The sequence below is a fragment of the Bactrocera neohumeralis genome, unplaced genomic scaffold (genome assembly GCF_024586455.1).
Source record: "Bactrocera neohumeralis isolate Rockhampton unplaced genomic scaffold, APGP_CSIRO_Bneo_wtdbg2-racon-allhic-juicebox.fasta_v2 ctg1403, whole genome shotgun sequence".
Classification (NCBI taxonomy): domain Eukaryota; kingdom Metazoa; phylum Arthropoda; class Insecta; order Diptera; family Tephritidae; genus Bactrocera; species Bactrocera neohumeralis.
This window is the reverse complement of record NW_026089710.1, coordinates 6,260-25,089: the sequence shown is the minus strand read 5'-3', so window position 1 is coordinate 25,089 and position 18,830 is coordinate 6,260. Positions and strand designations below refer to the sequence as shown.

Genomic DNA, 18,830 nt, shown 5'->3' with positions numbered 1-18,830 from the left:
TCTCTTCCTTTTCAGTGAAATGGCCCCAACACTCACCAACTCACCCAAACCTCGTCGTATGAGCTCGACCATTACCATCCGGTCCCGTAGCGCAACCCGTAGCATTACGCCAATTTCGGAAGACGAAACGATGTCACGACGCATGCGGCGTTTCAAGTCGACCCTTCCCACTATTCGTGAGGAAAAGGAATGTGATGATCGCACAACCCGAAAAACGATCTCACATCACAGAAAACCCACGTCACATCGTCATGTCGCTTGCGGAATATGCAAAAAGACCACCGTCTAGTGACTTGCGCTACGTACTCGGCATACAATATAAGCAAAAAATACGAAGCAGTAATAAAGCATCACTACTGCGTTAATTGCTTAGCCAGGTCGCACAAGACAGAAGGATGCACAAGCAAAAATCGATGTACCACTTGCCATGGGAAACATCATTCATCCCTACACGGACATCCGAGGCTATACCTGACCAACGATGCCAATGTTGTTGAGAAACATCCACTTGCGATAGAGACCCGACTACCATCCTTACTGGCTAAGCAGACCCTAGTACCCACATTGAAGATCCGATTAAGATGCGATGGCGAATGGTATAAAGTTCGAGCCATTTTGAACCCTACCCTAAAAATTACAAATATAGCGGCCGAACTCGTTAAAAAATTAAAACTGCCAATTACATACCTCAACACGTATCGTATTTGTAGCATCAAAATAAGCTCCAATAATGACACAAAGTTTTGTCTGGAATGTAACGCAGTAATCACCCACAATTTACCCAAAAAACCCTATGAGCGAGATCTAAGTGACGATGTGCAAATGCGCTTTGAACACTTTGTTCTCGCTGACCCTCAATTCCACAGCAACAAAGAGATAACGTTGGAGATTGGAGCGGATATATACCCTCAAGTTATCAGAAGTGGACTCTTTAAACCCGAAAATGGTACAGTGGTGGCGCAGAATACAGCATTTGGCTGGACCCTTACTGGCACCATCTAACCCTAAGTATACTGCTGATAATTACTCCAATCAATCTCAAATTTTTCAACCAATATGTTACCCTACTAATACTCAATTATTTCGCAGATTCTGCAAGGTGGCCGGGATGTTTAATCCAAACAAATACTCCTCTGCATTACTCCCACAAATTACATAAAGTAATAGAGGCGTAATGTAGAGGAATATCAACCGCCCCAACTTCACTCAACAGAAGAAGGAAAAACAAAAAAAGAAATAATTTTCCCGCGCTTTTTGCCAAAAAATTATTATTATCCCGCCAACACAGCAATCAAGCACAAGTAAACACGGAGACCAACATCAAGTGAAGTTTACAATTAGACAAAGTGATAAAACAAACAAAGTGAACGATCATTATATAAAGTACACGTTAAGTACAAGCTCGAATCACTACATAAAACAATACGGATACAATACAGGAATTCACCAAAATTATCCATCAAGTACCCACAACGAGGGAATAAACCCAGCACACAAAAAGGAATTATATATTTCAATCAACACAATACGTATGTATATTAACACTCAACTCTCACACTGTCTTATACAAACTCAATAACAATTAATCCCTATTGGAAACACATACACACACAATCATACACTTGTATGTATAAATCCAAATATATATTGAATTAAAGTTTATAACGTTTGAACTAAAACTAACCATCTTTTAATTAAACGCAATCGGCCCCCTACGTCGACATACCCCGACATTTTTGGTCCTTCGAGCCGGATAATTAAAAGAAAAAGTCTTCGTGGGAATTAACAACAACATCATCGTTGGAATTCCACAACCCAACCTGAAGGTTTTAAAAGAGTGCACCCAACAAGTCTAAAGTCTACAGAAATAAGCCAGCAACTATTCCAGCTTTGGAAGACAACATTTCCGAAGAAATTCGGGCTATTCCGGCCGAAATGCTCGAAAAAGTTGCCCAAAATTGGACTTTCCGAATGGACCACCTAAGACGCAGCCGCGGTCAACATTTAAATGAAATTATCTTCAAAAAGTAAATGTCATGAACCAATCTAACGTTTCAAATAAAGAACCGATGAGATTTTGAAAATTTTATGCGTTTTTTTTTTAAAAAAAGTTATCAAGCTCTTAAAAAATCACCCGATAATTAAAAACAAAAACGAACCGAAATTAACAAAAAGCGGAAAATACTGTAAGTGCGACTCATATTTTTTTTATATAATAATATAAAGTGCAAATCATATTTGTTAAAAAATAATACCCAATTGCCAAATTGTGTCCTTAAGCAGACTTAAGCACAATTTATTTGTTTTATTGGGTTGACAAAAATTTGATTTGCACTATTTTATTATATATACATACATACCTGCATATACTTACCCAAGAAGAAGAAGTGCAATAATAAAATATATGCATATATTTTGCCGTCGCACAGTGTATCGTTTAATACAAGCTAGGGGGACAAAAATATTTTAGTATGAAATTTGAGTGTTTTGGTCGTGTTGATTAATGATTTTAAGTTTCATTGAAAAATTATTATATATTTTTTAGATTTACGAATAGAAAACAAAAAATTGTGTAAAGAATATATTTAATTATTTTTTTAAATTTCAAAACATACAATAACATTTACTTGAATGTATAAAATACGTACTAATACATAAGTCCATTACATTTCAACTAATGAAAAACGCGATGATTAGTAAGGGATTTTTTACCAACAGACCTAATAATAACAATAACATAAAAATAACAATAACACACAAGAACAAAATGTTTAATGCTACTTTATCATTACTCATTGAATGACTCATCATCACTGTTAGATTCATCTGAATCAGATACTAGATAATCTTTATCGTCATGGTCTCATGTTACCTGACGTGGTACTTTTGATGGTATTGAAGGTGGGACAATTAAATTTAGAACTTCCACCGGTAATTTATCTGTTCTCTTTCTAGGAACTTCTCTGAGTGAGTTGATTACCGGATCGGATGTTATTAAAAGCATGTGTAGTAAATCTATATTCGTGACTATACGTGACTGTTTTCTGGTGTGGTGTTCGCGAAATCTACGGCAGTCCTTATTACGGGCCTCTTGAGATTCCTTCGAGAGTTGCCCGATTGGAAGAATACAATTTCTAATTACCTCCGTACTATGTACCAGGATTTTGTGCACGGTGACTGGCATATAGTACCACGAATATAAATTAAGATAACATAGCAGTCAGAATAATCACAAATGTTCAACTAACAAAGCCGCTAACTACCCACATTATCTGCTGGGTTTTCTATGCTGGAATATTCGCAACAAGAACGCTATCATAAAATTGCATATCAACATTATCATTGAAATGACCTTCTTATGATCATCAAGATAATCAGCAAGAGCACATAGCAACAGCTCACTACCGCTTGTTAGATAACCAAAGCGCATATCAACGCTTTAAGCGCTACGGTACCTACATCGTTTATTGCTACTCCCGCATTGCTACATATTTAATCTACCAACAACTTCACATGATAGTCAGTTGAATTCATGCTTGGGCTAGGGCTTTGGCTTAGTTGACAGAGATGGAAAAATCAATCAGAAAGTGGATTCGAAGCGAATAACATCGCAATAAAGAAAATAATTTTTCTGAACAAACCAACGTGTTTAACTGGCGCCCAACTTGAAGGACCAAGGACCCACAAATATTGTAAGGACATCTGAATCCTGAAGGACCAAGGGCCTAAAATATCACAAAGGACATGTGAATCCTGGAGGACTTAGAACGTGAAAATTCATCAATCTTCATTTTAATTAAATAAAAAGTGTAAGTGATAATTTAAAAACTTTGTCAAGTGGACATTATTTAAAAGAATTTTAATTGGTAACAAATTCAAAGTTCCCTGTTAAGGGATTGTAATTAAAATAAAAGCTTTCTAAATGTTCTGCAGTTTCATAGCTTTCGATTAAAAAAAAGTTCAATAAAGTAAAGGGTTCATTGAAACATCTTTAAATATAATAATTTTTTTTTTTTTTCAAATTTTTCATAATCGTAATTTATGAGTGACTTCGCCTTTCCATTTAAGTAAAGGCCTGTTGTAATATTTAATATTTTATTAACAAAATTTCGCTTTTTAAAGCGTTTAAGAAAGTGAAGTGTTGAAATAACCTTAAAAAAGCACGTGTCGATATCGTGCAAATTACAGAAGTCTTAGATAAAACGAAGTTTATTTGTCATAACGACGACTATTTCTGTTATCAGAACTAGTTAAGTGTATAAAAATAGTGTGTTCGCGGAAGCAGTTATATTTAGTAGAAAATAATTTTATTAAATAATTTTGATAACTGGTATCACTTCCTATCAAATTTGCTCTCAAGCCTTTTAATAAAAATAAATTATAGGCAGTAAAAATGTTTCTTAATAAAGAACAAGTGTTAGAAATCGTTAATGAGGCCAACGAAAGTACAAGGCAACAATTAAGCCTCTTAACCTTGGCAATAAATCAGTTACAACCGCGTGGCGTAGAAAATCATTTACCCGTTTCTATTAATCCATTGGTTGTAGAAAACAATTCAAGTTTATTTAGACTTAATAAAGTCTCTCCCTGAATTTAGTGGGGATTCTGCTTCTTATCCTGCCTGGCGAAGTGCAGCAGAATTCGCTATAAATTATTATACGGAAGGTTCGGAAAAATATTACATCGCAATGGGAATCTTCCGAAATAAAATTATAGGTTCTGCAAACGCCACACTTGCATCTTTTAACACAGTGCTTAACTTCAAGGCAATTATAGCTAGGTTAGATCAAGAATACGCAGATAAAACACCGCTTTATGTTCTTGAAAATGAATTGAGCATACTTAGACAAGATAATATCTCTATTACTGAGTACTACAATAAAGTAGATAAAAAGCTATGCCTAATAATAAATAAACAAATCATGACCTATAGCGGAAATAAAGATATTGTTGCTGCACTAAATGAGCGCGCTAGAGAGAACGCTTTACGCGTTTTTATATCAGGACTTCGTCGTCCATTGTCCGACATTGTTTTCTCCGCCAAACCAAAAGACCTTCCAACTGCTCTTGCAATTGCTCAAGAGCTCGAAACGAACCATAGGCCACGATTTTGCAGAAGCTTTTGCTGTAGGAAATACATATAAATCTAATAGGCCGATATTACCTCAATATAAACAAATAGACCACAATAATCGACCACATGCAAGTACTCGCTTTAGCGCAAATCCTTCCGGTAGACCAACTCCAATGGAAATTGATAACAATACAAGTTATTATAGGCAGCGTAAAAGTATTCCAAATACGCCTCTTCAACCGCGTCAGCATATTAAAAATACAGTTCATTCTTCACCTGATTACACACCTAAGCCGCAGTATTCAAATCCGAATTTGCCAATTGCATATAAGAGGAGTCGTGAACAATATAATTCCGATCGTTCGCCATTTCAAAAACATCAAAAAGTAAATTATATGTCGGAAGACTTAAAAACGTTCCCGACTGAAGAAGAAACCCCAAGTCAGGATATTGATTATTATTGCGAAAGCCCTCAAAACTACAATTGTAGCTATAGTGATGATGGTGTTGCAGAATATAGTGACGAAGTTAACTTTTTAAACTGAAATCGCTCCTACCGTTTATAACAAAAAAGTGCCCAAACGGTCAGGAGCTTCGTATTTTAGTAGACACAGGCACGTCAAAAAATTATGTAAAGCATCTTTCATTTCTTAAAGGAATAAAACCCTTGGAAAAACCCTTTAATTTGAAATCCATAAATGGTAAAAATTTGATTAATAAAAAGTGCTTAATTAATGTTCTAGACAATACCTCCATGTTCTTTCTGCTTTCAAGCTTAAGCACGTTCGACGGTATTATAGGATACGATTTTTTAAGACAAATTGATGCAAAAATTGATACTGTTCAAGGATATTTATTTTACCGTAATGGTAAAGAAAAATTGCATTATCTTACATGCGAACAGGTCAATTTAATTACAATAGAAGAGCATTCCGTTCCACTAAAATTGCAATCTCAATTTCAACAGTTGATAAATAAAAACATAAATGCATTTGCTGATCCTAATAGAACCTTGCCGTACAACACGACCGTTAAGGGTAGAATTCGCACAAATACGGATGAACCAATTTACAGCAAGAGTTATCCGTATCCTATTTCCGTAGCTCCGTTTATAAATAATGAAATAAAAACGCTTCTTAACGAAGGAATAATAAGACCATCTTTTTCGCCTTACAATTCACCTGTCCACGTCGTGTCTAAGAAAGGATTTGATGAAGATGGGAAGCCAAAATTACGAATGGTGATCGATTTTCGTAAACTCAATGAGAAAACAATCCCAGATCGATATCCCATCCCTGATACATCAGTAATCTTGGCCAATTTAGGAAGCTCGAAATTTTTTACAACATTAGACCTTAAATCAGGGTTTCATCAAATTATTATGTGTGAGGAAGATAGACAGAAAACAGCATTTAGTATCAACAATGGAAAATATGAGTTCTGTAGATTACCTTTCGGGTTAAGAAACGCGCCCAGTATCTTTCAAAGGGCCATCGATGATGTTTTACGAGAATTTATTGGGAAATATTGTCATGTTTATGTCGATGATATTATCATTTACTCTTCAGATGAGGAGTCCCATTTAAAGCACATCGACCATATACTTCAAAAGCTTGAAAGCGCAGGAATGAGAGTCTCGTCCGAAAAATCGAAATTTTTTAAAACCCAAGTGGAGTTTCTCGGCTTTCTCGTTTCTAACACAGGCATTAAAACTTGTCCGGATAAGGTTCGTGACATTATTAATTACGAGCAACCCCAAACTCTTCGAGCGTTACGTTCATTCCTTGGCCTATCAGGGTATTACAGGCGTTTTATTAAAGATTATGCCGCCATCGTTAAGCCTTTGACTGTTTATCTTCGCGGAGAAAACGGACAAGTAGGTGCACGCAATTCAAAAAATGTGAAAATAGATTTTAGCCCTGAAGCGCTCGAAGCCTTCGAACGAATAAAACAGATACTAGCCTCAGAGGACGTTTTACTTCAATACCCCGATTATAACCTACCATTCGAGCTTACCACAGATGCCTCTTCTACAGCCTTAGGTGCAGTTTTGTCGCAAAAAGGTCGACCAGTTACTATGATTTCGCGAACGCTCTCTGCTACCGAACAAAATTACGCCACTAACGAACGTGAACTACTTGCGATTGTATGGTCATTAAAAAAGCTTCGCCATTATTTATATGGAACGAAAGATATAAAAATATTTACTGACCATCAGCCCTTGATATTCGCTATGTCCGAGAAAAATCCAAACGCAAAAATGAAAAGATGGCGAGCGTTCATAGAGGAGTTTGCGCCCAGTTTTCATTTCAAACCTGGAAAAAACAACAAAGTCGCAGATGCACTTTCTAGGCAGTTTTCCCACAATTTGAGCGAAGTGGCATCAAGTGAAACTGTCCATAGCGAAGAATCGTTAAGTAATACGATTAAATCTGTAAAATGCCCTATTAACCAATTCAGAAATCAGTTAATGATCTCGAAGTCTAATTCCTTTAGCAAAACTACTAAAATATTTTTTCAAAAACTAATTCGTCACACAATCACTTTTGATACTCTTGAAAGCCTTGTCCAATGTTTAAAAATTATTATTAACCCTGATGTCACCAACGGAATTTACTGCGATCTTCAAACTTTAGGAAAAATTCAAAATGTAATAATATCGGTTTTTCCTGGTATTAAATTTATTCACACCGAACTTCTCCTAATTGACATAACCAACAAAGATGATCAAATAGAATTGATAACAACGGAGCACAATCGTGCTCATCGTGGCTTACATGAGAATTTTCGCCAGATTTCTCGTGAGTATTACTTTCCAGATACAAAAAAATTATTGAAATCAGCAATATCAAATTGCAAGATATGTTTAGAGAACAAATACCAGAGGAAACCTCCTGACCCTGGAATAGGTAAGACACCAATTCCAAACGTACCAGGTGAAATTCTTCATATGGATATTTTTATAAGCGGCAAGCATTTGTTTTTAACGTGCATAGATAAATTTTCTAAATTTGCCATAGTAAAACCTATTGTTTCAAGAGCCACGTTCGATATTAAACACGCCATATTAGAAGTTTTATTGGTCTTCAATAACTCCAAAGTCATTGTTTCTGACAACGAAAAAGCTTTTCAATCAAATGCAATTAAAGTTTTACTAAGAGATGCCTTTTCAATTGACCAATTCTTTATTCCCACACTACACAGCGAAAGCAACGGTCAGGTAGAAAGGTTCCATTCCACCTTGTTGGAAATCGCACGATGCATCAAAGAGCAGCAAAAGATAGACGATACAATTGAATTAGTAATTTTAGCAACATATAAATATAATTGTAGCTACCATTCCGTCATCAACGCCAGGCCAATTGATATATTTCACAATTGTGCGACAGAAAAGCTAGAGGTTATAAGGAAAAAGTTATCTGAAGCTCAAGAAAAAACTTTGCAAAGAAACAATCGAGGGCGAGCTGCCAGAACTTACAATCCTGGAGAGAAGATTTTCATAAGAAGGAATAAAAGGCTTGGAAATAAGTTTGATAAGGTATTTGTTGAAAAAATAGTCGAAAAAGACCTTGGTACGACAGTTCTGATTAATGGCAAGAAAGTCCATAAAAGTAATCTTCGTTAAAATAATCAAATTTTCCATATTTTTTTTTTTTTTGAAAATAAGCCAGAAATACAATAACCAAATCGAAAGCAAAAGAAAACGGCTTTTAAACAACCAAAACGTCTCTAAATAAACCACTTGTTAATTTTTTAAATCATCACGTTAGTTTAGAAAAATGTTAATATTGAAAATTCTATAGATCTCATATGATGTAGCTTAGTCAATTTTTTTTCGTTTTGTGAAATATTCATATTCTTTAAGTCGTTAATTGTAATTATCTGTAAACAAATCAACTGTGAAACTTAAGCCAAGCCACTATGCAAAAAGCCCAAATTTTCAACACAACATCCTCATCAAATTGCGGAATACTATATTTCCACGAATCGAGGACGTTTCGAGATTTAGCAGGGGGATAGTTAACATAGCAGTCAGAATAATCACAAATGTTCAACTAACAAAGCCGCTAACTACCCACATTATCTGCTGGGTTTTCTATGCTGGAATATTCGCAACAAGAACGCTATCATAAAATTGCATATCAACATTATCATTGAAATGACCTTCTTATGATCATCAAGATAATCAGCAAGAGCACATAGCAACAGCTCACTACCGCTTGTTAGATAACCAAAGCGCATATCAACGCTTTAAGCGCTACGGTACCTACATCGTTTATTGCTACTCCCGCATTGCTACATATTTAATCTACCAACAACTTCACATGATAGTCAGTTGAATTCATGCTTGGGCTAGGGCTTTGGCTTAGTTGACAGAGATGGAAAAATCAATCAGAAAGTGGATTCGAAGCGAATAACATCGCAATAAAGAAAATAATTTTTCTGAACAAACCAACGTGTTTAACTACACTAGCATTTTCTATATCGCTCTTAGCTTGCCACTTTTTTATGTCCAAACGATAACAAATGTGTAACATGCATTCAAAGGAACGAATCCAGGCGTGCAAAGTAGACAAACCGAAACTGTAATGTTCTTTTTTAACCACTACGTCTTTTAATTCGCCATTCATCAGTTTGGGAGTAGCACCACAGATGTAACATTTTTGTGAAGAAAGTGTACCAGTCAAAGCATTACATACTTTTCCGTCTGCCATTGTAAGTAAAAGATTATGTTTTACCGAAATTTGAGAACCGCGATTATCACATAGTGTTGGAAGAAGTTGAGATGCTTCTTCCAAAACCTTGTTAGTTTCTGATGTAGTAAAATCAGTTGTTTCCTTTGAAAAGATCAGCTAATTGGGCGACAATAAAGTGTGGACGAAGGCCGCGGATTTTGCCATAAAATATTTTGGCTGGCGTCGTCACTCAATCTCAATGGAACAATAGCAAAAACAAACAGATACTCATCAGAAGCATCGCAGTTCTCAAATTTCTGTTTATAAGCGCTATGGCCGGAGCTCCCGTCACATCCCCATTTGCTGATTAGTGTGAATGACGAATTAGAAGATATATTTTCTTTGAAAACTTCACTTTGCGCTTCAATTAAACGTTTAGCGGTTTTATCCAAAATGGCTTGAAGTTTAATTTCGGCGCGCGTTTCTGTTACCAAGATATGCTCATCTGCAGGGTAACACAAATTTTTAGACCTACGTAAACTAAAATAGGATGGAAAATGACCATTTTCGCGTTTGTTTATACGAGTAACTTGTGCACTTAGAATCTACATAATAAGCTAATGCCTCATCACTTGTCAATTGCCTGCCTTCGCATGTAGTATTACCAGACTTCTTTTTTTCTGTGGATTTCAAACTTTTTCTAATCGAAGTAGCCATGTTTCTATTACCCACCAAGCGATTTGCTACTTCAGCGGCTACGGTCAACTCGATGGCACTTTGCGATTCTAGTAAGTCTTCAACTCTTCGTTTTTTCGTTTTAAAAGACAACTCTTCAAAATTTTTTTTTGGTCTACCTTGAGATCGATTGCTTCCAGTTGATGAGGTAGGACAGGGATGTTCCATTTGTAGGTGAAATTGTAAATCTGATCCTTCTAACCAGCTGCGATTTTTGTATAAAAAACGTTCAATCATCATATTTGCTTCAGTCCATTTTTTGGAAAATTTTGAAGAAACACTCGAAATTTTTAGCTTTATGTCCTTCTGTGTATCAGGCGTTAAATCTGTAGCACTAAATTTTGTCAAAACATAATCCACTAACCGGGAATTTCGCTCTATTTTACATTTACGCCATTCTTCGAATAACTCCATTTTTTAAATAGAGCAAACTCGATCTGGAAAAAAAATAATTAAAAATAAAGGGGGAAAGATGTGGTACTCGATCAAAGGTCATTGTATAGCTTAAGGTTGCCGTTATACAATATTCAAAATTTGGTTTGGATATATGTGGATAAAAAAAGTTGCATACGTTAAAAACTTGAAAAAGAAAAGAACACAAACATTTTTATATGAGTTTTCAAAACCCCGTGCAACGTATTAGCTAAAAGCAAACCAAGTACTAAACTGCATAAAATATACATACATACCTTCTAAATTAAATTCCATTTCATCAACAGTGGTGTTTTCCTCTCCAAACCTTGTTAAATCACTATTTATATTGTATATTTTATTTAAATTGAAAACATAAAAATGATAACACCGTATCACTTCGATTAAACTTGTTGTAGTTAACCGTATTAGAACATTTTGCGCATTTCTTACTTAAAATTGTGACAAATAAAGAGTTGTTATAATCAGAGCACTGTCAATTATTTGATTGTTTACATTGACTTTTGTCCGCCTACTATGATGCAGTGAATCACTGTGCGTCGGCTATTGCATTCTTCTCCTTAAACTAAAATTGCATATAAATAAATATACACTCGCTAATACCTACGAATAGCGCACCCATCCGCATTATATTTGTTGGTGACGAAAATTGCTAGCGAATAGCACGTCAAAAGACAAATACCCAGTAGGAAATTAAAAAGGTGACCCAGTAGGAAAAAATACAAAACCCTGCAAAAGTTTAATTTATCGATTTTTTTTCTACGAATCATCGGAAATTTAATAATTTCATATAAATATTAACAATCGGACACCATCGAGATAAAAGCGACAAAATTAATTTGAAATTTTTAAAATAAATAAAGCACTATACAAAAAGTTTTTAAAATTTGTTTTCTTACATTTTCGTAACCCTACGCGACTTATTTTTCTCATTTAACCCAAAAATCAAATATATCTTACCCAAAAATGGAAATGGAAGATTTCAAAATCACAACAACGGATTTAATTGAATTCGTGGAAGACCATCTTCAGACCCAAAGTGAAGATGAATCGGTCTATACCCTAGAAATTAAAAGGGTCGAACTAAATTCGCTTTATGAAAAAGCAAAGCGCTCATACGATACGATTAGAAGAATCTCTCGCGAAAGTCATGAAACCATCGATTTCTTTAAAGTGAAAGAAAAATACCAAAAAAGTTATCGAATGTACCTCTCTTGCTTAGCTTCCATCAACGAAGATGTAGATACGCGTAAAACACAGGTGTCAACCCAACCCATTAAGGAAAGGACTTCAGAAGCCACAATGATGGATTTCGCCCTGCAGTTCACCTTCCACCATGCGACACCGACATCTTTTACGGAGATTACACAACTTGGCCCACCTTTCGGGATATGTTTACAGCCCTGTATATCCGTAACCCAAGGATTAGTAATGTTGAAAGACTCTTTCACCTTACTCAGAAGACCCGAGGAGAAGCAAGAGAGGTTATTCAAAACGCACCCTTGACAAATGATGGTTTCATACTCGCCTGGAAAAATTTAGTCGACCAATACGAAAATAAGAGGTTGCAGGTAAACACCCAATTAAAGACCCTTTTTAACCTACCCCAAGTAACTCAGGAAACAGGTTGTGCTATAAAAAGCTTACAACGTTCCGTTAATAACGTTTTAACTAATTTAAATAACCTTGAGATTGACACACAAAGCTGGGATCCGATATTGATATATCTTTGTAGTTCAAAACTACCTAAACAAACTCTCGAAACCTTTGAATATACCCTAGCAGACAATTCAGATATACCGACGTGGTCAAATTTCGACAATTTTTTAACCCACAAATACAAAACCCTCGAATCTGTTGGAAATTTCAAAGCTTCAGTAGCAAAATTACCCCCATTCCACACCGGTACAGTTAAAAGAACAGATGAAAAGAAATATAACACTTTTCATGCAAACGTGGCTGAAACGCCAATTGCTAGACCCTCTAACACCCAAAGAAATAATAATTTCAACTTTACTCAAAATAGTATAGATACAGAAAGCTGTAAGCTCTGCAAAAAGCAGCACCCTATTCGAGAATGTCCCAAATTTCTCGCAATGAATGTAGAGACACGTATCTCTACAATCAAAAAATATGGTTATTGCTATAACTGCTTGGCCGTTTCACATAGCTACAAGAACTGTGTGAGTAAATTCTCGTGTCGTAAGTGTCACAAAAAACACAATACTCTGATACACAGAGAATCCAGCTTTCGACCTGAATCAACTCCGGAAATACCAAACGTCACTAGTTCGAACCCTGAAAACGCTTCAAGTACCGCACCACCCACCCAAAGCACAAATACAACTCGGCAATCCTACACAACAACTATACAGTCCACTAAATCATCAACCCAAGACCCACCCAACCCAAGTAGGAAGCAGATATTACTCGGTACTGCAATGGTTCAAATAGAATGGCCAGCGATATTCCGCGAGAGCTCTTATTGATTCAGGATCGGAAGCCACATTTATATCTCGAAGACTTCAAAGAAGTTTGGATATGCCCACCCACTCTGTATCAGCCCAAGTGACCGGACTAAACAATGCAGTTTCAGCAACACCAACGAGTATTTGTGAAATCACGCTTTGCTCACCCTTAAACAAAAATTATAAGCTATCAGCACAGGCATTTATACTAAATAGCCTAACTGATAATTTACCCTCATACCCCATAGATCCAAAGCAGTGTCTTAAAAATCTTGGATTCACGTTAGCCGATACCAATTTCACAAACCCAGACCCGTGGATATACTAATCGGTAGTGATATCTATCCAAGTATTTTACTCAATGGAGTAAAGAGAAACATACTAGATTCACTCTTAGCTCAAGAGACAGAATTCGGATGGGTATTGTCCGGACCCATCACCCAACCCTCCCAAAATTCCGCCATAGTCTCATTTCACAATAAAGTGAACCCTGAGAATCTACTCACACGTTTTTGGGAGGTGGAGGAAATCCCAAAGGAATCCGTAGTTTCCAAATCGGACCAAATTTGTGAGGAAATTTTCCAAAAAACTACCCGTCGTAATCCAGATGGGCGCTATATAGTAACCCTACCCTTCAAATAACCCGACAATATTGATATCGGATACTCTAGACATATAGCGTTGGCCCAATTCCTCAGAAATGAACGAGCTTTACTTAAAAAAACCGAAGTGAAAGCAGAATATGACAAAGCAATTATGGAATATTTGGAACTCGGACAAATGAAGAAAATAGAATATGACCCTTCTGTTAAAGCGACCCAATATTACTTACCACACCACGCAGTTATTAAACCCGACCGTATAACCACGAAATTGCGTGTGGTATTTAACGCATCTTGCCCCACGTCAAATCACAAAAGCTTGAATGACGTCTTAATATCGGGCCTACTTTACAAAAGGACCTTGTCATTCTGATCACAAATTGGCGACTCTTCCAATTCGTTTTTAATGCGGATATTCAAAAAATGTACCGGCAAATACTCGTAGACCCTCGTTTCCAAAGGATATTATTTAGGAAGTCCCCGGAAGACACAATAGAAGACTTCGAATTGCAAACAGTCACGTTCGGCATAAATTGTGCGCCGTATCTAGCGATCCGTACCCTCATGAAGCTAGCTGATGATATAGAAGAAACCCACCCATTAGCAGCCAAAATACTTCGCCAGGAAATGTATGTAGACGATGTTTTAGCTGGAACACATGACCTGACCACGGCAAAGTCAGCACGAGATGAACTCATTTCCGCTCTGAAGACCCCAGGATTCGCTCTGCGAAAATGGACCTCCAATGACCCACACATTCTGAAAGGACTTCCACAGGATCATCTTTTAGAAACGGAAACACTCAACCTTTCGGAACCCGAGAACACTAAAACCCTGGGCATTCGATGGAACTCTAAAAAGGATTCATTTTTCTTCCTCGTCAACCCAATGGAGAAAAAACCCGCACACACCAAACGTGAAGTTTTATCAGCCATAGCAAAATTGTTTGACCCAGCCGGTTGGCTTAGTCCAATAATAATCACGGCAAAAATAATTATGCAACAAATATGGCTAGATAAAACTGACTGGGATGAAAGCCTGAAGCCCCTCACCCTTCATCGATGGAACAGCTTCGTAAAGGATTACGCCAACATAAACAAAATTGAAATACCCAGGTGGACCCATTTCAACTTAGCGGCCACCATTGAATTCCACGGTTTCTCTGATGCTTCAGAAAAAGCATATGCCGCGACACTTTATATAAGGGTTTCAGTTGGAGACAAAATATGGACAACTCTCTTAGTCTCAAAAACAAGAGTTGCTCCCATTAAAACCGTATCCCTACCCAGATTGGAACTCTGCGGAGCGGTTCTACTAGCTAACCTTGTTAACTCTACCCTATCCCAACTACACCTTACCCAATATAAAAATTATTTTTGGACTGACTCAACCATAGTTCTTGCTTGGTTAAACAAACCACCCTGTTCATGGACCACTTTCGTTTCTCATCGAGTAGCTGCAATCACCGAGAAAGTAGGAGTCGAAAATTGGAACCATGTGGAAAGCCAAGACAATCCCGCAGACTTAGCAAGCCGAGGATGTACACCCACCGATCTATTTAATTGCAACCTCTGGTGGCATGGACCCCAATGGCTACAACATGAAAAGGAGCATTTTCCAGCATCGGAGAAAACATACAACACTACCGTGGAATTCAAACCCGTTAAGACGTTTGCGATAACCACCCAAGAGGATATACTCGAAAGGTTTTCCTCATTCCCCAGAGCTATTCGCGTTATCGCTTACCTATTCAGGTTTTGCGCAAATGCCTCACCAAGGAGGCGAGAAATTGGTTACTCAAACCACGAAATAACCCCGGAGGAGTTCAAAACAACCCGAATGAAGTTAATTATTCACACTCAAAAAACACATTTCCGAGAAGAATATGATGCATTGACCCGTAAAACCCAAATACATAAGAAAAGTTCATTATTGACTTTAAATCCATTCATTGACCCTAAAGGAGTTATGCGAAGTGACGGAAGATTAACCAATTCCGCAGCGCTATCATATAATGAGCGCCACCCGATCTTATTACCCTATAATAGTCGTTTAACAAAATTACTAACTCAATTTACCCATTTAGCAACGTTACACGGCGGAAATCAGCTAGTTCTCCGACTCCTAAGGACAGAATTCTGGATACCCAAAGCAAAGATGCTGATTAAAACAATAATTCATCAATGCAAAACGTGCATCATACACAACAAGGCTCAACAAACCCAAATAATGGCAGCTCTTCCAAATGAACGAACCATCCTAACCCGGCCGTTTGCTGCCACTGGTATCGACTTTGCTGGACCTTACGACATCAAAAACTACACTGGGAGAGCATGTCTAATCACCAAAGGATATATATGTGTATTTGTATGCTTTTCAACTAAAGCAATACATCTGGAACCCGTTAGCGATCTCACTACGCAAGCCTTCCTAGCAGCATTCTCCCGTTTCTTCTCGAGGCGTGGATGTCCCGCCAATCTTTATTCCGACAACGGAACAAACTTTATAGGAGCTTCACAGTTGCTAATGAAAGATCGGCGTGAATTATTACAGACACTTCGAACTCAAATTACATCTCTCCATAGCCATCAAAATATCTCATGGCACTTCAACCCACCAGGAGCTCCACATATGGGGGGATTATGGGAAGCAGGCGTAAAAAGTCTAAAAACCCACCTAAAAAAGATCGCAAAATTACAAAAATTCACGTTTGAAGAATTTGCTACCCTCTTGACCCGCATTGAAAGTTGTTTAAACTCTCGGCCAATAAGCCCCATAAGCGACGACTCATCAAACTTGGAACCTCTAACTCCAGGACACTTCCTTATAGGTACCCCATTGTTAACCCCTGCCGAACCCAATTTAGAGGATGCAAACTTAAGCATCGTTAACAGATGGCAGAAACTAAAAATACTCTACCAGCACATTTGCAAGAGATGGAAGGAAGAGTACCTTAAGGAGCTACACAAACGATACAAATGGAAATATCCACAACGTAATGTTGAAGTTAACGACTTAGTCGTTATAAGAAACGAAAATATTTCACCCAACGAATGGAAGCTCGGTCGAATACAAAAGGTCTTCCCCGGCTTAGACAATAAAACACGAGTGGTTGAAATCCGAACTGCTCAAGGCACAATAACCCGCCCCATCACAAAAATTGTGATATTAAGTACAGAATAATTTAAAAGTTTTCTCTTCCTTTTCAGTGAAATGGCCCCAACACTCACCAACTCACCCAAACCTCGTCGTATGAGCTCGACCATTACCATCCGGTCCCGTAGCGCAACCCGTAGCATTACGCCAATTTCGGAAGACGAAACGATGTCACGACGCATGCGGCGTTTCAAGTCGACCCTTCCCACTATTCGTGAGGAAAAGGAATGTGATGATCGCACAACCCGAAAAACGATCTCACATCACAGAAAACCCACGTCACATCGTCATGTCGCTTGCGGAATATGCAAAAAAGACCACCGTCTAGTGACTTGCGCTACGTACTCGGCATACAATATAAGCAAAAAATACGAAGCAGTAATAAAGCATCACTACTGCGTTAATTGCTTAGCCAGGTCGCACAAGACAGAAGGATGCACAAGCAAAAATCGATGTTCCACTTGCCATGGGAAACATCATTCATCCCTACACGGACATCCGAGGCTATACCCGACCAACGATGCCAATGTTGTTGAGAAACATCCACTTGCGATAGAGACCCGACTACCATCCTTACTGGCTAAGCAGACCCTAGTACCCACATTGAAGATCCGATTAAGATGCGATGGCGAATGGTATAAAGTTCGAGCCATTTTGAACCCTACCCTAAAAATTACAAATATAGCGGCCGAACTCGTTAAAAAATTAAAACTGCCAATTACATACCTCAACACGTATCGTATTTGTAGCATCAAAATAAGCTCCAATAATGACACAAAGTTTTGTCTGGAATGTAACGCAGTAATCACCCACAATTTACCCAAAAAACCCTATGAGCGAGATCTAAGTGACGATGTGCAAATGCGCTTTGAACACTTAGTTCTCGCTGACCCTCAATTCCACAGCAACAAAGAGATAACGTTGGAGATTGGAGCGGATATATACCCTCAAGTTATCAGAAGTGGACTCTTTAAACCCGAAAATGGTACAGTGGTGGCGCAGAATACAGCATTTGGCTGGACCCTTACTGGCACCATCTAACCCTAAGTATACTGCTGATAATTACTCCAATCAATCTCAAATTTTTCAACCAATATGTTACCCTACTAATACTCAATTATTTCGCAGATTCTGCAAGGTGGCCGGGATGTTTAATCCAAACAAATACTCCTCTGCATTACTCCCACAAATTACATAAAGTAATAGAGGCGTAATGCAGAGGAATATCAACCGCCCCAACTTCACTCAACAGAAGAAGGAGAAACAAAAAAAGAAATAATTTTCCCGCGCTTTTTGCCAAAAAATTATTATTATCCCGCCAACACAGCAATCAAGCACAAGTGAACACGGAGACCAACATCAAGTGAAGTTTACAATTAGACAAAGTGATAAAACAAACAAAGTGAACGATCATTATATAAAAGACACGTTAAGTACAAGCTTTAATCACTACATAAAACAATACGGATACAATACAGGAATTCACCAAAATTATCCATCAAGTACCCACAACGAGGGAATAAACCCAGCACACAAAAAGGAATTATATATTTCAATCAACACAATACGTATGTATATTAACACTCAACTCTCACACTAGCTTATACAAACTCAATAACAATTAATCCCTATTGGAAACACATACACACACAATCATACACTTGTATGTATAAATCCAAATATATAT

General features: G+C 37.4%; 1 protein-coding gene across 1 annotated transcript; it reads left to right on the top strand.

Moving 5' to 3' along the window:
* The first annotated feature begins 2,147 nt into the window (after positions 1 to 2,147).
* LOC126766484 (uncharacterized) lies at positions 2,148 to 18,275 on the top strand. Its single transcript, XM_050484258.1, has 2 exons — positions 2,148 to 2,186; positions 17,197 to 18,275. Exon 2 carries the CDS (start codon positions 17,201 to 17,203, stop codon positions 18,182 to 18,184), a length of 984 nt encoding a protein of 327 aa, XP_050340215.1. The 5' UTR covers positions 2,148 to 2,186; positions 17,197 to 17,200; the 3' UTR covers positions 18,185 to 18,275.
* The last annotated feature ends 555 nt before the right edge of the window (positions 18,276 to 18,830 follow it).